Source organism: Podarcis vaucheri (genome assembly GCF_965113315.1).
Source record: "Podarcis vaucheri genome assembly, chromosome: 2".
Classification (NCBI taxonomy): Eukaryota; Metazoa; Chordata; class Lepidosauria; order Squamata; family Lacertidae; genus Podarcis; species Podarcis vaucheri.
In genome coordinates, this window is record NC_138760.1 from 42750859 (window position 1) to 42772865 (window position 22007).

The 22007-nt window shown below is 41.1% G+C and overlaps 1 protein-coding gene and 1 long non-coding RNA gene across 2 annotated transcripts in view; one reads left to right on the top strand and one right to left on the bottom strand.

Annotated features, from left to right (window-relative positions):
- The window catches only part of LOC309520991 (myosin-4), a 56519-nt gene extending 40020 nt beyond the window's left edge, over nucleotides 1–16499 (bottom strand). Inside the window, exons 1-26 of the mRNA XM_082203098.1 lie at nucleotides 16481–16499; nucleotides 16209–16256; nucleotides 12114–12339; nucleotides 11875–12018; nucleotides 11628–11784; nucleotides 10804–10831; nucleotides 10588–10705; nucleotides 10403–10495; nucleotides 9201–9264; nucleotides 8992–9090; nucleotides 8777–8880; nucleotides 7860–7998; nucleotides 7293–7411; nucleotides 6971–7120; nucleotides 6100–6270; nucleotides 4679–4985; nucleotides 4474–4559; nucleotides 3550–3637; nucleotides 2793–2910; nucleotides 2323–2446; nucleotides 2100–2236; nucleotides 1744–1999; nucleotides 711–953; nucleotides 431–607; nucleotides 200–345; nucleotides 4–94 (exon numbers count right to left, since the gene is read on the bottom strand). Of these exons, the coding sequence (XP_082059224.1) occupies nucleotides 4–94; nucleotides 200–345; nucleotides 431–607; nucleotides 711–953; nucleotides 1744–1999; nucleotides 2100–2236; nucleotides 2323–2446; nucleotides 2793–2910; nucleotides 3550–3637; nucleotides 4474–4559; nucleotides 4679–4985; nucleotides 6100–6270; nucleotides 6971–7120; nucleotides 7293–7411; nucleotides 7860–7998; nucleotides 8777–8880; nucleotides 8992–9090; nucleotides 9201–9264; nucleotides 10403–10495; nucleotides 10588–10705; nucleotides 10804–10831; nucleotides 11628–11784; nucleotides 11875–12018; nucleotides 12114–12317 (3363 nt within the window). The 5' untranslated portion in view covers nucleotides 12318–12339; nucleotides 16209–16256; nucleotides 16481–16499. The remainder of the gene's footprint in view (nucleotides 1–3; nucleotides 95–199; nucleotides 346–430; nucleotides 608–710; nucleotides 954–1743; nucleotides 2000–2099; nucleotides 2237–2322; nucleotides 2447–2792; nucleotides 2911–3549; nucleotides 3638–4473; nucleotides 4560–4678; nucleotides 4986–6099; nucleotides 6271–6970; nucleotides 7121–7292; nucleotides 7412–7859; nucleotides 7999–8776; nucleotides 8881–8991; nucleotides 9091–9200; nucleotides 9265–10402; nucleotides 10496–10587; nucleotides 10706–10803; nucleotides 10832–11627; nucleotides 11785–11874; nucleotides 12019–12113; nucleotides 12340–16208; nucleotides 16257–16480) is intronic.
- The window catches only part of LOC309521947, a 183512-nt gene that overhangs the window by 73453 nt on the left and 88052 nt on the right, over nucleotides 1–22007 (top strand). The window lies entirely within an intron of this gene.

The following is a 22007-nucleotide window of genomic DNA, read 5'->3' on the forward strand; positions in this document are numbered from 1 at the left end:
TGCCTGTAACTCCTTTATCTTCTTCTGAAGTTGTAAGCCCAAGGCCTGCTCATCTTCAATTTTGCTTTGGAACTGGCTGATTTCAAATTCTTTCCTTTTCACAACAGAACACAAGGATTTTTTGAGTCCAAATCAAATAATAATAGTTGGGTTCTATAGAGACCTCCTAAAAGGTCTTCCAGAAGCAAACCTTACTTACTTCTTCAGCTTTTCATCCAGCTGCTGCTTATCATTTTCCAAATCCATTAAAGATTCTTGGGACAGCTTCAGATCACCTTCAAGCTTTCTCTTGGCTCTCTCCAGGTCCATGCGTATCTTCTTTTCTTGCTCCAGGGACCCTTCAAGCTAAAGACAAAGAAGGGACAAAGACTTTGTCACTCTAATGCTACCTTTACCCCACAGTTATTCTTCTGCATGTGATGGTGCTTACATCGTCCACTTGCTGCTCCAGCTTGGTCTTTGCTTTGGTCAGAGTATTGACTTTGTCCTCCTCTGCCTGCAGGTCATCCAAGGTCTGTTGATGGGCCTCTTGGAGGGCTTTCTTTTCCTTGGTCAGTTTGGCAATGGTCTCATCCAAGACTGCCATCTCTTCAGTGAGGTTTTTCACCTTTTAGAAATGAACAAACAGATTCAATGTATCATTCCACCGTGGAATGATAATACAACATTCTGACTATTTGTTGCAGATCTGAGCACATTGTGACCATTACCTTGTTTTCTGTGGCATGCTTCTCCTTTTCCACCTTGGCCAGTGTTAACTCCAGATCATCAATGTCTTTCTTCAGCTCTGAGCATTCATCTTCCAGTTTCCTCTTTTTGGCTGTCAGCTCAGCATTCATTTCCTCCTCATCCTCTGCCCGTTCAGTCAGCTCCTTAATTTTAGCTTCCAGCTGAATTTTGGTTTTGATCAGCTGGTCACATCTCTCCTCTGCATCTGCCAAGCCATCAGCTTCCTGGGGGGGGGGGGAGTAGCATGTAAAAGGAATGTCTTTCCAGTATTTTCACTTTCTAAATGCGAATAACAGTACTGGTAATGTTCCAGAGAATAATCCATGTTTCATTTCTGTAGGATTTCAGTAGGATTTCTGGGTAGATTTTCCTACTGAATGTATTCTGTGTTCTGAAAATTTTAATCTATATTAATCTGTGATTAATTGTATAGAAATTGTATTTGTATAAGTGAATTAAATTCATTTTCCTATCATGTCTAAGCAACTGTAATGTTTCCTCAGACAGTAGCGTTTGCTGGTGACTTTACTAATATTTTCCAGACTCAAGAAACAAGTTGCAAAGTGTTGCCAAATGATCATCAATGCTGTTTTTCTTCCATGAGTGTTTTTTATATTACATAATTGTAATCAGCTTCCCCACTGCCTTTCTCTCAGTCTTTCACACAGTAGGTATAAATAAACTGGGCGGAATGTGTCCTAAAAACATTTCAGAAAGGATTTTCCATTTATATGGACAAATAAACTATCCAATATAAATGTTGATGTGAAAACAAAAAGCTGTATGCTAGACCTACCTATGTGTATTCATGAATAAAATGCAGTCTTCATAGTGTCTTATATATTATACTCAGTGCCAGATTGTATGGTGTACACCCACCCACACAGCGCCATACTTTGGGGAAAGCCTAAATAACCCCAAATATTTACAGTGTACTTTCCCTACAATGTGTGCATTCCTCTACCTAAATTTTATCAAGAATAAAATCAAATTAATGGCACCAATAACACTTACAGACTGGACTTGGAGCTGCAAGTCATTCTTCTCTTGGATCAGAGACACCATTTTTTCTTCAAGTTCCTTTCGTTTTGCCTCTGACTTGGCAAGCTCTTCTTTAGTTTTCTGAAACTCTTCTTTCATGGTGGCCATCTCTTTCTCTGATTCAGCACTCTTTAGCAAGGGCTTAATCTTGAAATATAACTTCATCCAGGGCCAGTGCTTGACGTTCATGAATGAACGGACATTGTATTGAATAGTAAAGATGGCCTCTCTGTCAACAAAGTTAAAATTCGTATTAAATGGCATGTAGAGCAGGGCAACCAAATCAGGCCTTCTGACAGTGCTTTTCTAAATAATTATGAGGGCTATACCTCCTTTCCAACATTTTCTGGTACTCTGTCCTTGCTAAGAAGCCACGACACATAGCCTGTGTACGTGTTATCAGATGAGCCAGCTTGTCATCTCTCATCTCTTCCAGAAGACCCAAAAGGCCAGCTTTGAAGAACACCTGGAGAAAAGAAAGGTTGCAGAATGTCACAAATGCAACCTTGTACTAATTAAAGAAAAGGTATTTGCATCAGAGATAGTTTATACCTTGGTATGTCCAAATCTATACTGGGTGTGGTCAATATCAATAGATCCAAGAAGCTTTTCAGATGCTTTCTTGCTATCAATGAACTGGCCTTCTGGAATAGCACTTGCATTTAAAACCTTGTATCTGTTGGAGAAAACAGAAGATGCTGGTGTCTTGCCATTAAATTCACTAGTTTCATGAACAGCAATTTGTTGTGGTTATTGGTTTCCAAAAACTTGTCAAGGAATGATTGAGTAAAAATGAATTAATATGAAATAGTTGTTGATCTCTGAAAACATTCAAAGCATGTTGAGAAAACAACACTTGATTCAAAGGAGTTATCTAGTCTGGGATATTCATCAACGCTGAATAAATATAATCTTGTTGTTAACTGGATTTATGATGAAGGGTTGGTTTTTTTTATAAAGTCAAGAAAGCATATGAGATGTGAAATGTACAGAATGGAGCTCTATAGGAGGGCCAAACTAACCTCTGTTTGAAATCAGCATAAACGATCCTACTAGGGAATCCCTTTCGGCAAATGCGGATGCCTTCCAGCACACCATTACACCTCAGTTGATGCAGTACAAGTTCATGTTCCATTGCACCTTTCGAAAAAATCAAAGAGGAATTAGCACCATTTGTAAGGGCAAATGCTGTTGCACTTATATGTATTTATTCCTGTTCAGATTTCTCAATATTTTGAACACCTGAGGCACAGAAAACTAAGCCTTCTTTTACACAAGCTAAGTTAAATATGCTTTCCTTCATGGAACACACTGGACACAGGAGCATTCTTTAGACTGCTAGGGTGTGTTCATATAAATAATCAACAGTGAGGGGAACCTTACACATTTTTCATGGAGTGGAGAATGTATTTAGAACTACAAGCTAAATATATTCTACTATTACTTTTAAAATTCAGAAGGAAATCCAAACATGACAAATTAGACCAAGATCAGAACAGGCTTTGAAAAAGCAATTAAATTTTAATGAAATGAAAATTTAATGGCGTACTTGTGAAATGTCTCGCTAGCAGTTTTCCTTTTGCCGTGCATGCCAAGTGAAAACCAAACTGATCCATTGTGTTTCTTTGCATTATACTTTTCTCAAAGTTTGCATGTTGTGCAAGACTTGGATTAATGCTTAATACGAAACTAAATGGGCTTTTCCCACTGAAATTGTGTGATAGTTGGTTGCTAAAAATACAGTAACATCTGCTTTATTTGTTTATTTGTATGCCTTACCAGGTGTTTTTGTTTCATTGGGAATAATGCAGCGCACAAAGTGGGGATGAGTGCTTCTCAGATTGGACATCAGTTTGTTTAAGTTCTCCTGTAGGACCAGAAGCAGATATTTTGTGCAAAAGTCCAAAGAAGGGATGTTTGCATGCAGAGGAGACAAGTGCATGCAAATAGGGGTGGGGAAGCACCATCAAATGTAACAGAGATTAAAAAAAAAATCAGGTTGTTTCAAGCTCCTAATATCCACTGTCAATGCTTGCTTTTGATGTTTGGGCTGTTAAACAAGTTGCTGTTCAGGTTTAATAGCAGCTTATCTCTTTGACATTAGGAGCATACCATTAAATAAAGTACTATCTGTATGCTGTTTAAGAGAGGAGCTCCCTTAAGTGTATACTGCTTCTTTGGAATTAATCCTTAGTCCCCCTGGTAGGGAACCTGTAAATTTCCAAATGTTGTTGAACTCCCAGTTTCCATCATCCCCACCAGTATGGCTAGTGCTCAGGGATGATGAAAGTTTTAGTCCAGCAACACCTGGAGGGCCACATTCCACATTTCTTCCTTTAATAAATATCACAGCAGCATGCAGACACATCGTTTAGGCAAAGTAACACATGAAGCATTTCAATAAAGATTTATTTGCCTTTGTATTCAATACTGATCCCCTCTTTTTAGAGACTTAGAGCAGTCAAGGATATTTTACATACTGTACTCTGTTCATATTTGAATTATGTGGAAGGATGTGGGCATGTATTTTAAATCTGTGGCGATATTTTTTGAAAAGAAGACTATTCCATGAATTCAGTTAGATTCAGCATATCTCTCAGAAGATCCAAAATGGTTTGGTACACAAATACTGACAAATACAGGCATTTCATAAAGCACTTTTAAATTCACACACTGAAAAGAGTTATAAAGATTATACTATACCCTGAAAAGAGCAGACACAGTCTGGAAGGAAGACCCCTTCTTCTTAGCAGCTTTCTTGCCACCACTGCCGCCGCCACCACCACCATCTAAAATTAACATGAAAAAATATTAAAGGGACCTTAGATTTATTGAATAATACTTTTATATTGGAATAAATGTTTCTTTATATATACATTAGTCAGAGGGTTGATTATAAAGCCATTACCAGCATCTACAGGACGATCAGCAAACAGGAAAGCTAGAGTCTTCATGGATGATTTCTGATACAGACCCACCACTGTATCATTCAAAGGGTCTTTGTTCTTTTCCAGCCAGCCAGTGATATTGTAGTCCACCGTGCCGGCATAGTGCACCAGGGCAAAGTGGGCTTCAGCCTTGCCTTTGACAGGCTTAGGTTTCTGGAAGTTAGCAGATTTTCCAAGATGCTGGTCATAGAGCTTGTTCTTGAAAGAAGTGTCAGTTGCCTTAGGAAACATGCACTCCTCTTCCAGGATGGAGAAAATGCCCATTGGCTAGAAGGAATAACAATAATAAAGAGATTGCTTAGTCAGCTTTTGGAAACACTTGCCTTTGGGAAAGCATGAAGAATTTTCTGTTGGAGCAGAGAAGTTGAGAAGGAACTGAGTTCAAATATGCAAGCACAAGTCCCATTAAAACCTGGAATACAGGTTTATACCAGATGCAGATCAACCAATTGTTACAACCGAAAAGGTACATATGGATACACATGTTCCATAATATATCCTGCTGGATAATCTCAGCAAATATCTACTATGAGAGAGTGTATACCCTATTTCTATTTATTCTTGAACAATATTCCCTATGAAAGAAGCCACCTGAGTATTTCTGGCCCATTGCTATCATGCCCATGAAACCTTTGGAACAGGGAAGGGCAACCTATTGCCCTCTAGATGCTCTTAGACTACAGCTCCCATCATCTCTGACCTTTGGCCATACTGGCTGGGGTTGATGACAGTGGGAGTGCAGCAACATCAGAAGGGCCACAGGTTCCCCACACCTGCTTTAGAACAAGCCTCTATTGACAATGCCATACCATTAAAAAGCTAAAGTATGAGTAACAGTAATATAGTCTTCCTCCACTTGCACCTGTCTCCATTTCCCTTCCCCACCTTCTGTTGTTTTCCTTGTGTCTGCTTTTAGATTGTAAACTCCCTAGAGTAGGGCTGCCAGGCCTGTTCTTTGTGAAGCACCACGGACACACTTGATGCTATCAAAATAAATAGGCTGGTCTAGAAAAATCATTTTTTCTTATACAGTTGTGGGGAAATTTGATTCAATGCATCCAAGTGCTACTAAATTGGCACTATATCTACATCCTGTTCAATAAATTGAGTTACGATTGCATGATTATTGCATGAAACAAGAATGCATGGAAGGCCCCAGAGTCTAGAACTGTGAAGATTTTGTATACGATTCTTTGGGCAGGATCCAATCACCTGCCACATCCAACCCACTTCCTTTCATGGTACAATGTTCAATACACTGGAGTTTCCTGCAACCCCTCTGCTGGGGTGCACTTAAGAAAGGACTGCAAATTGCATGCATGTTCTCCCATGTAACTTCAACATTTCAGAGCATACCAAGTATTCATACTGCGAAAGTTACCTTCTCAATGAGTTCAATGCAGGCAGCCAGATCCATTCCAAAGTCAATGAACTCCCATTCAATTCCTTCTTTCTTGTACTCTTCTTGCTCCAGCACAAACATGTGATGGTTGAAAAACTGTTGCAGTTTCTCATTAGTGAAATTGATGCACAGCTGCTCCAGGCTGTTGTACTACAGAAAAACAAGAAACATTTTCAGTAACATGAAACAGCCCTACAGCAGCTTGGCACTTTTCTTTCCTCTCCTGCAGGCATTTGCCCACAGAACTAGACTTGTATGGGTTCTTTTTCTCAGCCTCATTTAGTCTTTGCATTTGTATGGTTCAGTTCAATCCTCTGAGTGTTTCAGTTCCTGCATGGTATGTGGCTTCTAGTATTGTGCTGCATGCTGAAACACTTTGAAGGCATCAGTTTAGATGTGCCTTTTCTTTGAGATTAATTACAATTAATTACACATTTTATAGTACAGTATAGGAAAATGCTGCATGTTTTCAGTGAATAGCAACTTGTATCAGTTGAAATGTTTCAGCTGCCAGAGTCACACTTCAGTATGTAATACAGTTTTGTACTGGCCGATACAAAACACTGTTTCTCTCTTGAGATTTCCTTCAAGAGGAGCGACTGTGTCATCAGGAAAGGCAAAGAGGACATTTTGCATGTCCTCTTGCCAGTCTCACAGTCCATGATGGTTGAGGGTTTGAAACAGACCAGAATGGCAAGGTTGTCAGACACACAGAGAAAACGAAAGCAATAGGAAACATAAAACCTGTGAACAGGAAATGTGACTCACAAAGCCTGCTCCCTTTTAGGTGGAACGGAAATATCCTAACACTTTACAATTATTATTTTTTAATTTCTCCCTATTTCCTTACATCAAAAATCTCAAAGCCTGCAATGTCCAGCACACCAATGAAGTATTGTCTGGCTTGCTTGGTATCCAGCTGCTGGTTGATACGAATGACCATCCACAAGAACATCTTTTCATAGACTGCTTTTGCAAGAGCACCTACATTGTTGTACACCTAAGAAGGCAAGATAACAGCAGGAGTTACTATTGATAGCAGAGAAATATGTTTGATTTAATCATTAGTGAAATCAATGGTTGATATAATGATATGTGATTCACCTCTTATCAAGGCAGTGAATCATAGATAGTTAAGTCAAACCATGCATTTTGGCTAATGTGGCATTTACCTGCTGGACAGTTTGGCCTTTGGTGACATATTCATTGCCGACCTTGACTCGGGGGTAGCACAAAGCTTTCAGCAGATCTGCTGAATTGAGGTTCATGAGGTAGGCAGCCTTGTCAGCAACTAAGCATAGACATGAGAGAGATTATCAGCACTGGAATACAAATTATGGGCTTCTCCAGACAACCTACGTATTCAGCATTCATCCTGGTTTGCTTGCACAAAGTTTATGTGGTGGTTAGATTGTGCCTGGTCTTCGTTGAGCATTTGTTCTTATTTGTTTATGGGATGGCTATATAACAATGAGCATTCACCTCAATCGCTTGCTGTTAATCATTTGACCTTTGGCTGATTAAACTACCTATGGCCTTTTAAAGATTTCTATTATTATTATTATTATTATTATTATTATTATTATTATTAACTGTCCTGTGAATTTGAATGAAGGGCAATATATAAATTTAATAAACAATAATAATATAATTTGTTTTGGATTTTTAATACAAATTTCTATAGAGCAAGCCCTTCTTTCTGGAAAATCGCAGTATCCTGCCACATGCCTTCCAAATACCTTCAGTGCCATCTGGCTCAGCCTGCTCCTCACGTTGCTTCTGCTTGAACTTCATGTTCCCATAGTGCATTACAGCTCCAGTTAGCTTGTAAATGGCTGTCTTTTCCTCAGCAGTGAAACCCAGGATGTCAATGGCTTCCTATCAACCAAATCAAAGTCAAAATTCTGTCTGATATAATATTGACTGCAACTGGTCTTTCAAATTTGCTGCTCCATAAGGAGGTAAATCTGAGTGACCCTTTTTGGCAATTAGAGGCCTGTGTTTCGTCTCACATTGCCCCACTTGGAACAACATGTCATGGTGTAGTGTTGTTCTGGGGCATTCTGTTGGTGAGGTATTTGTGGTCTGCCTCACTGGCCATGAGGGGCCTGTTATTTCTCTCTCTCTCTCTCTCACACACACACACACGCAGAGAGAGAGAGAGAGAGAGAGAGAGAGAGAGAGAGAGAGAGAATGCTCTGCAAACAACACTAAAGCGTGATGTACCATTTTCCCAAGGCACATTTTGGGAGGAAGCGTCAAGGAAAGCTGTTGCCACGTGTGGCAAATTCAAGGGTATGTGGGAAGGATGCCACTACTGCCGCCTCTGCTGGCCTCCTACATTGACACGTGCGCACGTACACACACACACATCATGACATTGTTCCAAGGGTGCATTCTGACCAAAAAAAGGCAAGCCACTTATACTACTCAAGGCAACAAGACTATGTTTAATGGAGAGATTGGGAGAGGGGAGGCTGCTGTCATTCCCATTTCTAGCAAGACTCCTGACCCCCAGCATTTCTAGAATGCTTCCCTCCCCCAAATAAATTGTAGCAAGGGTTCATCACCCCAAGAAATCTAATTTCTGCTGAATAAATTCAGCCCAAAACTGATCTGATCAAATTTCATATATTCCAATCTACAAGTTACTTACATCAGTTGCCATCAGCTCTTCTTGATCATTGATACTGGCAACACTGATCTCACCCTGACTCACAAAGTGAAAGTCATATGGGTTGGTAGTAATCAGAAGCATCTCTGAATAAGGAGAAGCAAAGATACAGATTTATTTTCATCCATTGAATAATCAAGCATCAACACAAGATTTTAGCAACAGCAGCAGCAGCCACTATAACAAATGCCTCTTACCAATTAGTTCTGGCTTCTTGTTGGACATGATCTGATAAAAGATGTGGTAGCTTCTTTCAGCTTTCAGCTGGAAAGTAACCCTGGACTTCTCCAGGAGATCTGACAACACAATTAAGGGTAATTAAGTAAAAGTCAGGGAGGGAAAGAAGGAAAAGAAGATGAAGGAAGGAAAGAAGGAGACTGCGTGATGGTCTAGCAAAGTTCCTTACATGTCTCAATGTCTGCAGAAGCCAGTTTTCCTGTAGCACCAAAGTGAATTCTGATGAATTTACCCTATGGGGAGAAATGGCATTTTAATTACAACACATTTAAACCATGTTTTGCATGTGTTTCGTTATCTGCACAGTGCCATTTTACTGATTTTATACATTTCTGACGGGACAAAAATGGTGTACACCAGCCACTACTAAGAAAGCATAATGAAAAGGAAGAACCATAAATGTCTTATATGTACAATGTCTTGTAAACCAAAGGTCTTTTGGTTCTTCCTTTTCATTGTGTTTTTAATAGTAGTTGTTGTTGTTATTATTATTATTATTATTATTATTATTATTATTATTATATCTTGCAGACATATGGGGACTTACCCAATGATATGTCATACGCAGAGTAAAACCTACTCAAACAAATCTATTTCCTTGTTTCTATCTTTAGCTATCATTAGATAGGGCTTTACTATTCTTAATCCATTTATTATTATCACAATAATTGTGTAAGACAGAATTAGCATGAAGAAATATAGTGCTAAAGCAATTAATGTGATCTTTGTGGCTGGGTAACTCATGCCCAAATCTAACACTTTATTTCTTGCATTACATTGGCCCTGATTCTTTTCAACCAATGCTAGGGAAAATATCACAAAACTAATTAATGAAATAGTCTCACTGGTACACTCTTCAACATACCGTATTTTTCGCCCTATAGGACGCACTTTTTCCCCTCCAAAAATGAAGAGGAAATGTGTGTGCGTCCTATGGGGCGAATGCAGGCTTTTGCTGAAGCCTGGAGAGCGAGAGGCATCGGTGCGCACCGACCCCTCTCACTCTCCAGGCTTCAGGAAGCTTTCCGCAAGCCATGGGAGAGCTGCGCAAAGTCGCACAGCTCTCCCACGGCTTGTGGAGAGCTGCCTGCACCCCAAAGCGTGGGGGTGCACTGAACTCAGCGCGCCCCAGGCTTCGGGCTTCGCGCAGCTCTCTGCAAGCCGTGGGAGGGCTGCGTGAAGTCGCGCAGCTCTCCCATGGCTTTTGGAGAGCTGCCTGTTCTGGGGACTGGGGTCGGGGGAAGCTCGGGCTTCCCCCGCCCCAGCCCCATGCCTGGGGGGGAGATAATTTTTTCCCCTTTATTTCCCCCCCCCAAAACTAGGTGTGCCCTATGGGCCGAAAAATACGGTACTTCTGAACACAAGACTTACAAAACGGGAAGAGTTGTCATTCCTCACAGTCTTGGCATTCCCAAAAGCCTCCAGCAAAGGGTTGGCACTGATAATTTGATCTTCTAGTGTTCCCTGAAAAAAGTGTTATTGCAAAGTTATGTATTTTATAACTACAGCAGTTAACAAAAATGAAAGGTTAGCTTCCTCTTAGATATACAACTCACCTTTAGCTTGCTTGCTTGCTGTGGTTCTTCCTTCTTCTTGTCAGTAGCTGCAGCAATTGTTGCAAAATATTGGATGACACGTTTTGTGTTCACAGTCTTTCCAGCACCAGATTCTCCACTGTCAACAAAAACAGAAGGAAAGACCACTTTGTCAAACAGTGCTTTGCACACAAAGCTTGCTTTGACTAGAATCATACTCATCATAAGCATACTTACGTGATTAGAATGGACTGGTTCTCACGATCTAGGAAAATCAAGAAACAACAGTGTAACTTAGCTTATCCACATCTCCTCTTGTCCCGCTGCTTTCCTCCAAGGAAAACCATGCTTTAGCCCTCAATTGAAGCAAACAGCTGTTCAGGTTTTCTCCGGATTAACATTTGCTCTTATTTAGCACTAAAGAGTAGGTTTTCCCTGGGAAAGGAATGGGGCAAGGGGGAAACTGCTCAGACACACAGGATAAGTGGAAATGTGGATGAGCCCAATTATTGAAATAAGGAATATTCATTTAAAATACACTAGGATAGCCTGATAATTTTAGGCTATGATTGTTCAGAATCTGGATGGTCCCTTTCTAATAATTCTTTTCATTTTAAAGTCCCTTACATCCATTAAGAATGAAAACAACCTGACTTGTTATCAGTTATTATTCATAACCAACACTTATTTCAGTATGCATGCCATAAATTCACATCTTACTGCTCTTCACTATAATCCTGATGTCTCTTGTGCATTTTACTTCCAACTGCAAGCTGCTATAGAAAATACTGAACTATTAAATAGTTCTAAAACTACATATAAGCTCATTACAAGTTAACAAAGCAATAAAGAAGAATGCCCTGAAATGTTGGCACAGTGCTATTAGGTTTTGGTGTTTCAGAGGACAGTTGAGTTGAGGTTTCCTTCGTTTGAGCTTTAATGGCTACAGAAATAATTCTTAGCTGCAACCCCATCGTGCATGAGACTTTCTGGAAAAGCTGTTGACTCAGTCTCGGGAACTGTCACTTTGTAATCACTTTGAGGTAGGTTGACCTACTCACCAGTTAACATGAACTGATAGGCATTGTCAGAGATGGAGAAGATGTGAGGAGGGGCCTCTTGACGCTTTTTGCCTCTGTAGGCATTTACCACCTCAGGATTATATACTGGCAGCCACTTGTAGGGATTGACAGTGACACAGAAGAGACCTGAATAGGTCTGTAAAGAAAAGATGGATAGTAAATCTGATTCTCTGTGGAATAATAATCTGTATTGTGAAGTCAATGGTAAATGTTAAACTGTTCTCACATAGATCATCCAGGCTGCATAACGCTCTTTGAGGTTATACAGCACAGCAGGTTCATGGAGGTGGGTCATCATGGCCATGTCCTCAATTTTATCAAATTTGGGAGGATTCATAGGAAAGACTTGGTCATCCTTAACTGTCACAGTCTGCAAGGAAACAAGAGACCATTCAACAAAGAGCATAAAGAATAGGACAAATATATTCCTAATTTTTCAATGTCAGTTGGTGTTTCTCTACTCACGTCTCCACCTTCTTTCTTGACTGTGACTTTCCCTGCCTCCTTGCTCTGGACAACACCTTTTGCAAAGGAGATCTTAGGATCCACCACAAAAACTGATGTTTTGGCATCAAATGGCTTGTTTTGAGCCTCAATTCTCTCCTTTTCTGACTTTCGGAGAAAAGGGGCAGCTGGCCCGAAGGCTGCCATTTCTGAGTCCGAAGACATGGCTGCAGCTTAGCAGAGAACACTGTGACAGAGAATGACAGCCCACATGAGAATTGCAGCTGTGTAATGCCACTTTATATATTCTTTTGCATTTCTAATATTGGTATGACTTAGAAGTAGAGGAAATTGTTGAGGAGGCACATGGATTCTAAGTATTTCAATATATTTGAAATTATGGTGTGATGATGATGATGATGATGATGATGATGATTAGTTTCCCCAGCCACTCTGGGTGTCTTACAGAATATATTAAAACATTTAAAAAATCAAACAAAAAACTCCCCGAAACAGGGCTGCCTTCAGATGTCTTCTAAAAGTTGCATGGTTCTTTATATCCTTGACATCTAAAAGGAGGGTGTTCCACAGGGAGGGCACCACTACCGAGAAGGCCCTCCAGCTTGTTCCCTGTGACTTTGCTTCTTGCAGTGAGGGAACCAGCAGAAGACCCTCAGAGGAGGTGGAAACACTCCTTCAGGTATATTGGGCCAAGGCTGTTTAGGGCTTTAAAGGTCAACACCAACACTTTGAATTTTGCTCGGAAACACAATGGGAGCCAATGAAGGTCCTTTAGGACTGGTGTTATATGGTCCCGGAGGCCACTCCCGGTCACCAGTCTAGCTGCCACATTCTGGATTAGTTGTAGTTTCCGAGTCAACTTCAAAGGTAGCCCCATGTAGAGTACATTGCGATAGTCCAAGTGGGAGAAAACAGAGCATGCATCACTCTGGCGAGACAGTCTGTGGGCAGGTAAGGTGTCAGCCATTGTACCAGGTGGAGCTGGTAGACAGCTGCCCTGGACACAGAATTGACCTGCACCTCGATGGACAACTGTGGATCCAAAATGACTCCCAGGCTGCGCACTTGGTCTTTCAGGGGCACAGTTACCCCATTCAAGACCAAGGAGTCCCCCACACCTGCCCACCCTCTGTCCCCCAAAAACAGTACTTCTGTCCTGCCGGGATTCAACTTCAATCTTAATAACTGCTTCTTTAAGCCAGTCTAGAAAGACTACCTCACAGAGGGAGGTATTCACCACCCCATGGAGCCCAGCACCCAGCCGTTCCCCGCTCACTTTTATGAGCTAGGATGGGCAAGGATCAAGGAGACAGGTGGTTGGTTTCACTCATCCAAGCAGCCTGTCCACATCCTTGGAGGTAACAAATTGGAACTGATCCCATGCAACTTGACTAGACAGGACTCTAGCACTCTCCCACCCTGGCCCTGCTATATCTGAGTGCTCTACTAGGTGACCACAGTCACATTATTTAAATTCCCCAAATTGATCGTGCCAATCCATCAAAGCTAAGAAGTTGTAAAACCAGAACAAACATTAAGTTTTCCCACTCATTCAAGCAAAGAAATGAACAAATTTATAGATTGGTCGATCTATCAAAATTAATGGGGCAGCCAACATCTGTGAAGGATCTGTATTGAAGTGATCAGGACACCTTGGCACAATTTGCAGAAAGTTTTGTGTCATGGTACTCCACAGAACTTCATCATCATCACAGCAGTCCGGTAGCAAGCTCAGGTGGTGAGTGCCAACAGGACTAGTGACAAAGATGGCCACTGGAAACAAGGTGGTAGGAGCATGCTTGGTTGAACATCAACATTTGCAGAAGTGGGGAAGGGGAGCTTTTTGAAAAACCTAAGGAGGCAAGAAGTTCCAAAAGAAGCCAGTGAGAATGTTAAGTGTCAGTTGTTAAGGGGAACAGAAAACTGGTTGGGGAGGAGGAAGAGTGAAATGCCCTGCTGGGAGTAAATGGCTGGCTAGAAGCCTAAGGTGGAGTGGTCATTCTAAAAGAGAAATTACAGTAATATTTTGTTTGCAAGTCCCACTTGTTCCCTCTAATACAGAACTCAGGTGGTTGAATGCCAACAGAATTAGAGCCGAAATGTGATAATTAAGGGTGATTCCAAGTGGATGTTTATTGCGGCATCACTGTTTCTCATTTATGAACATACTTTGTTGTTGTTGTTGTTGTTGTTGTTGTTGTGTCTACACAACCCTGTTGGCATCAAAATGTTAGCCCATATTCCCTGAATTTACCCTTCAGTGGCAGGAAGAGGCGCAACATCTTGTCAACATCCTTTTATGACCTCTCATTTGTGGAGCTTGTGTAGGTATTGGGCCCTCTGGGGGACAGAGGGCGGGCACTTGCCAGCAGTGGGTCTGGTATGGGATCCAATGGATCCCATGCCAACTTAGGCCCTCCCACTTGCCAGCCCACAGAAAGCAACATTTCAGGGCCTCCTGCTGACTGCCACCTGCCCACACATTTGGTGAGCAGAAGGGGTCACTGCACCCGCTGAGTGGTGCTAGTGTCCAATCCGACTCTGGCACAACACCTCAACTCAGTCGTGAATGGCTCTATTTTATTTCTTTTCATGATTGCACCAATACTTTCAAGCAGCTAGAAAATGAATTTGAAAGTTTGCAAGACAAACTGGATTTTAGGAACATACTGAATTTGTTTCCCCTCTGAATTTCTTGCTCTAGTTTTAAGCTGTTCTATCCTCCTGCCTCTAGCTGAATATGTTTCTTTGGCTTCTAGCTCCAGCTTGCTTAAAAAAGGTAAAGGGACCCCTGACCATTAGGTCCAGTCGTGACCGACTCTGGGGTTGCGGCGCTCATCTCACTTTATTGGCCGAGGGAGCCAGTGTACAGATTCCGGGTCTTGTGGCCACCATGACTAAGCCGCTTCTGGCGAACCAGAGCAGCACACCAAAACGCCGTTTACCTTCCCGCTGGAGCAGTACCTATTTATCTACTTGCACTTTGACGTGCTTTCAAACTGCTAGGTTGGCAGGAGCAGGGACCGAGCAACAGGAGCTCACCCCGTCGCGGGGATTCGAACCGCCAACCTTCTGATCAGCAAGTCCTAGGCTCTGTGGTTTAACCCACAGCGCCACCCACGTCCCTTCCACCTTGCTTGCTTCCATGTAATTAGCCTCCAGTCATCACAGTAACCCAGGAAGCTGCCTCATACGGAGCCCAACCATTGGTGCATCAAGTTCAGTTTTACGTTTACCAACAGACAGCAGCTTTCCAGGATTTGAAACAGTTATCTCTCCCAGCCCTACCTGAAGATGCCATGGATTGAACCATGGACCTTTTCATAGAAAACACTAAGCTGCCACCCTCCCTGTTAACTTCCATTTTCCTCCCTTATCTTGTTGATTGATGAGTATACTCTTGGTTGTGGATCAGAAATCCTAACCTTTGTATTCTGATGGAAGTTCATGCTCAGCCCTAGACATTACTTTCCTTTCCGCTTGGATTCTGCTCTTGGGGAATTAAATATATACATCATAAAGCAGCTCTCAAGCAGTCCCAGGTAGAAAATTTTAGTTCAATTTGTTAAGAGATGCCAATGTTATAATATTAACTAATAATGTAAATAAATGAGAAGGCAAGACATGATTTTCACTATCATTTCTCAAAACTAAACCTGAAATAAAGGAACAGTCAAACACAGTGTTATTTCTGCTAGTCTACTCCAGTACACATTGCCAAAGAGTGGTATTCATTAGAGAATTCACTTTGTCCTGGATGCCAACTTGTTGCCCACTTTGATGGTTGCCCACTTTGCAATTAGATTTCCTCTGGAAGTATCAGATAATGTCACAGAGGGCAATTAAAAGCTGGAACTTCTAGCTTGTGCTTAGAGGGGAGGAGCACTTGCTAGTAATGCCTCATATGCCAGAAACTGCATGATCAGTTAACATGGACACTGTGCAATAAAATCTGAACACAATACCCATGAAATATTTCATGCGGTACATAATTAGCAAGGGGCACTGCACCTGTATTCTCAGCTCAGATCCAAAAGGAGACTTTCTTTGAACCTCTTCCCCCTCCCCCAAGAATGGGTACAATCAGAGTCTTACCTCCTGGTATACGAAATGAATAGTGCTCAGGCTCAGCACCGGCCAGTACTGCAAAACAAAAAGTGCAAATCTCTTCTTACTGGTGACTTTTCAAAGAGTCTTCCAACAATGAATTACTGACTGGAAGCAAAGGAGCATATCTGAAATCCCATTTGACATAGTCAGTTCTCCTGAGCTAATGGCAAAGGCATAAGGAATGGCCTGGCATGAGTGGAATTCAGGGGTGCTACCCCCTCCCCTCCAGAGCCCCACAATCACCCCCCAACACTTACCTATTAACTATCTGTGGAAGGACAACACAAATTGGCCCTAGACACTTTTATACTCTCGGATGAGCACAAGTCCCAGCCCCTGTCCTCCCACCCCCAAGCCATTCTTCACTCAAGGCATTTTGGCTAACCTTTCCCTGTAAAGCATTGTTTGGCAAAGTTGGCTAAGGCATAATTGTCATTTGACATGACTGGATATAATTAGAAATATTTGATGTCCTACAGACTATGTGAGTAAATGCCCTATAAATAATTTCACAAGGGTCTTAAAGGAGAGAATCTGGGCTATTCAAGAAAGCTAGAGTATGGCACAAGGGCCTCTTGAGTGCTATTGCTATTGCTATTGCTGGTGTTGTCATTGCTGAATGACCTCCTGAGCATTGCTTTCATATCTCACTGATCTGTTCTGTTCTGTTTTGGATAGGTGGGTGGGAAGAGAAGAAAATGGGATTGATAATGTTTCCTATTGTAAAGTGCTTATAAACAAGTTTTTGCAAATTTAATTCTAATCCTCCAAACTAATTAAAATTATATTGTTATTATAAGTATTTTTGGAATTGCTGTTCTTGGCATAAGAAAGAGTTGCCATCTTAAGATTGATTGATGTGGTCACTTGGGCATAGAGTTGCTTAAGGTGGCTTTGGATGAGCATTTAATACACCAGAGGCTGCATGTTTTTGCATATATGAAGCTTAGCACAAAGCTATAAACGTACATCCAAAGTATGTACGTCTGGTGAACTCTAGTAACATGTTACCATGTAATGAGGCCATTGGTTGGGGGTGTTACATGCTAAGTTTCACCAAACATTATAAGAAGCGTACCTGTGAATTTGTGTGCATGTGATCAAGCATCACACAGTTGTGTACAAAATAAAGTACCGGTAGTTTCAGCCATTCTTCCAATTAACCTACCCACAATGACTTGTGAGCAACTAATATCACAAGCAGAATTTAGCATTGGTCATTGTGGCTTTAGTTATCTTTGTATCAATTTAACATCAGATCTAAAACAGCTTAGTCGCTGAAACTATAAAAACCTGCTCAGAGATATTTCCCAAGAATTGGTACAATGGAAACATTTAAATCTCAGTTGGCTTGGCAGGATAGCCGTGGTTAAAGTGTCTATTCTTCCGAAGTTTTCATTTCCCCCCCACCCAGGTTTTGGCCATCCATATTTTCTCATCTCTGCTTAAAAAATGGCAACAAAAGCTAATTCTCTTTGTTTCATCTGGGGGAAAATCTAGAATAAATTACAAAAGGTTATTTAGGCATAGATCTAAGGGAGGTCTCAGACTGCCCAACCTAGGACTCTTCTTTGCAGCATTTCAGATTAAATCTCTGATCCCCTTGATTAGGGGGAAATATGACATTCCATGGGTACAGATTGAGGCCTCTCCCTCTTCACTGTCAGTAAGGGCATTTTCTTTCCTAAAACTATCCCAAACTGAGTGGAGAAAGATTCAAAACCCAACATTTTAAAGCAGTGCTGATGGGACTCAGTTCTGGCCCCCAAACCCTCACCATTGACTTCATTGTTGGACCATCCATTATTCCAACAGGAGGATGAATATGGACAATTTTAAAAACTTGAGGAGAAAGGTGTCTATCGGATAAGAGACCTTCTGCCTAGAGATAAAGCAATTTCTAAGCATAAGCTCATGGAGAAACTGGATGATGCCCAATTAGCCTGGTTCCAATCTATTCAATTGTGCACATTTGCAAGATACTTGGGATGCAAGAGGAAGGGCCTTCATTCTCTTATGTCATTTGAGTCTCTCTGTAACAAATCAATATATGAAATAAAAGGAGCTGCGTCTTTATAGCATTCTTCTAGAACAATACGCAGGCGATACAGGAGGCCTCCGGACAAATATGGGGGGAATCGTAGGGAACATAATTGCAGATAATAAATGGCAATCAATTTGGCATAACCCGTCCCTACAAACCTTCTCTGCTCGTTTGCAGGAGGCTTCTCTTAAAATTTTATTTTGTTGGCACTGGGCTCCATCACGTCTAGCCCAAATAAACACTAGCATCTATTCCCTAAGCTGGAAAGGCTGTAGGGAGATATGCTCATATTTTCATGCATGGTGGAGTTGCACGATGGTATACTCATTTTGGGAATCCCTTCCACCCAGTTCTGCTCTTGCATAATCTCAAATTTAAATTTAAATTTAATATTATCAGCAGCCCAAATAACAATAGCCCGATTCTGGAAGCAACCTATAGAAATCTCAATTGAAATCTTGAAATCTTTGGAATGTGGTCCTATCAGAATGCCTTACTCACCACAGAAGGGAATTTAAAGGCACTTCAAGAATAGACACTTTTGGTGAAACTTGGCTTCCATTCTTTTCCTTTATAAATGAGACAGAAAATACATTTATTCCACCCACAACACAAGAATCTCTGTGGAGAGAATACTTGAATTGATAATATATAAATAAACATATTACTTGTGTGCTGTGGTCTAAACCACTGATCCTCTTGGACTTGCCAGTCAGAAGGTTGGCAGTTCGAATCCCCACTACAGAGTGAGCTCCCGTTGCTCTGTCCCTGCTCCTGCCAACCTAGCAGTTCAAAAGCACACCAGTGCAAGTAGATAAATAGGTACCGCTGTGGTGGAAGGTAAATGGTGTTTCCGTGTGTTCTGGCACTTGGCATGGTCCTCTGTGCACCAGTAGCGGTTTAGTCATGCTGGCCACATGACCCGGAAAGCTGTCTGTGCACAAATGCTGCCTCCCTCGGCTTGAAAGCGAGATGAGCGCTGCAACCCCATAGTCGCCTTTGACTGGACTTAACTGTCCAGGGGTCCTTTACCTTTTTTTAAAAAAAACTGCATATGAAACTTAATGTACCACTGGACAAGTTACTGTAGTTCTAAGAAATAAACCCATTGTGGCTTCATCACATTGTACGCATGTCAAAAGGACCAACTGAATAAGCTTTTCAGAATAAAAAAAGGAATCTAACTTCAATGTGCTGGCATTAAAGGGTAATATAATCCTTCAACAAGGATAATTTAAAAAACTCAAAAACCTGAACAAGTTAATGGGTTACTGGTTATATAAATACTAAAGTGTTCTTTACTCTGGCAAGGGAATAGATTGGAAGAGCCAATTACCCAATAATAAAACAGTGCCAATTCAAAATAAGGTGTGGGCATGATTCCTTTTTAGACCACTTCAAAGTCCACTTAACTTCAAAGTTAAGTGGATAAACTTACAAAAGTTGCAAATTAACTGGGCTTGATGATGTAGCATTTGAAAATAATTCAGTGGCTCCAATTTCTAAAGAAGAACAAACACTAGGGCATCATCTTTATGTTTAAATCAAAGAATATATAAGAACCTATGAATCCTACTCCAAAGCATTGTATGTTAAAGAGCTGAAGGCAATATATGAATCCAAAATGAGGTTAACTCCTTCCAGAGTAGGGAATGTAAAATGACCCCTGTATATAAAGATTGTACAGATATACAGCTGTTATGTTCCGATGAAATCCCCATGAGATTTTCTACTAGATTGACTGCATGGTCTGGCATCCTTCGATACTTTGGCACAACTCCATCCATCAGCCCAGCAAGTAGCTTGAGATTGTTGTCATTTCCAGGAGTGCTGGGTGGCCCTAAGCATAGCTGAGAGAACTGTAGCAACCCATAATATAAAAACCTGCAGGACATGACTTAGAGGCTATTTCTGAATAAGTAGTGGATAGCTACAGGCCAAGGTTCCCAAACAATTAAACTTACAAAATCTAAAAGATCAAAGGCAGCTAGTCTCCAGGAATGTGTTGAAATGGAGGTAAAAAAGCAGAGTGAGAAAAAGGTGCCACGGACTGACTAGGCTTTGAGTGGCTACTTGAACTAGTCACTAATCCCTTGAAAGAGCATCTCAGAATTAAAATCACATGGCTTATTGGTCATCTTTTGCCCAGAACACATCTATCTAGTGAGCCATGTGAATGTTGAAAGTTGAGAGAAGCATACTCTTCTTTTCATATTATCTGTAATGATTCACCATCTTATCTTCCAATTTTTTATTTACCGCATTGGAGTTGCTGGAATAACTCAGCATCTGGGAGATCAGCCAGTGCCTGCTAGTCCATCAATTAACTTTGAAGAAAGTCGGCCAAAAGAAGAACTTTGTACTCCCCATCCTTACTGTTCATAAAAGGCTAAAAAAAACAGGGCGCTGTCAGCAACATAAATCTATATTGGCCATTTATGGGACAGGTAACAACTTACTAACCAGGAATGGAACTGCAAACACGAGGCACCTGGATGTAAATCAGCCACTGCTAGATTGATATGTAGGTTTCCTCAATAGTTCTGACAGCTCTGGTTTCAGTATGGATCACCATACTGCAGGGGACAGTATGGTGCTGCCACTGCTGATGAGATGATTAATTGGTCCATGAACCCAGCCCTTTATTTTCAATGACCCTGCACAATACCAATCCCCCAGGCTAAAACTACACTAGCTATAGGCAAAGAGACTTCTGCCACAGAAACTCAGTGAACAGATGAGAGTGGGGGCCCTGAACTGTGGGAGGCTCCATGAATTCATTGTTTTCTACCTCAACACATGTTTGAAGGAATTTTTGGAAGTGTGGCTTCGCTCTGTAAGGAGGTAATGGGCCTCTAGGCCGCTATTGAGACTCTAGTGGGGTTTGTTGAAAATGGCACAAGGCATAGAATTGTTCCTTAACTAGGGGCCATCTAGAAGGCCTTGAAGCACAGAGTTTTAAGAAGATGCGCCCATAAACAGATTATCAACTTGAGGATAGGGGATTCAGGAGATCAGCTATGATTAAGAGAACTATCCTGGTTGTCATTTCTAAAATCAAGTACTTCATGTGACCCTGCAAGCAACTAATAGGAGAGATTGCTTTTCTTCTATTTATTTCCGCACATTCTTGGCAATCGCTGGAGTAAATAGATCAAATATTCATGTTATGAAGCTCAGCTGATGAACATTTATCACATCCTAAAAGCTTATTAAAGGGAGACACATTACAGTTCAGTTAGCAATGAAGATTATGTTGATTCCTACCACTCTTCCTTCTCAACTTTCTTCAAGTCTTTCCAAATGCAAAAATGTTAAAGCTCAAAGAAGGAAATACGTGCATGCCTTCTCCCATTTATTCAGCACCACAATACAGATGGCACATAACTGTTACCCTCTTCAGAAACATTACAGTTAGAATTGATGAATTATCGCCTTGCATATGCTATTAGTGCAAGTCTTTAGGGAGTATCCATGTGGACATGTGTCCTCTAGTTTTATGTTGATGTGTTACCATCTTGGGCAGTTTGCACAATGCCATAGAATGCTTATACATCAGCTCCATGCTAATTATGCAACCAAATGGAGGATGTAGTCAGCAGAATGCACAATTGTTGTGCAAACATTTATGATGGATTCATAGGATCCATTCTGATCATCAAGTGTCACACTGTTGATTTTTATATTGTGGGCCCAGGCGCAGTAAGCCCAAGGTCACGGATGTGATAGGTAGAAATGAA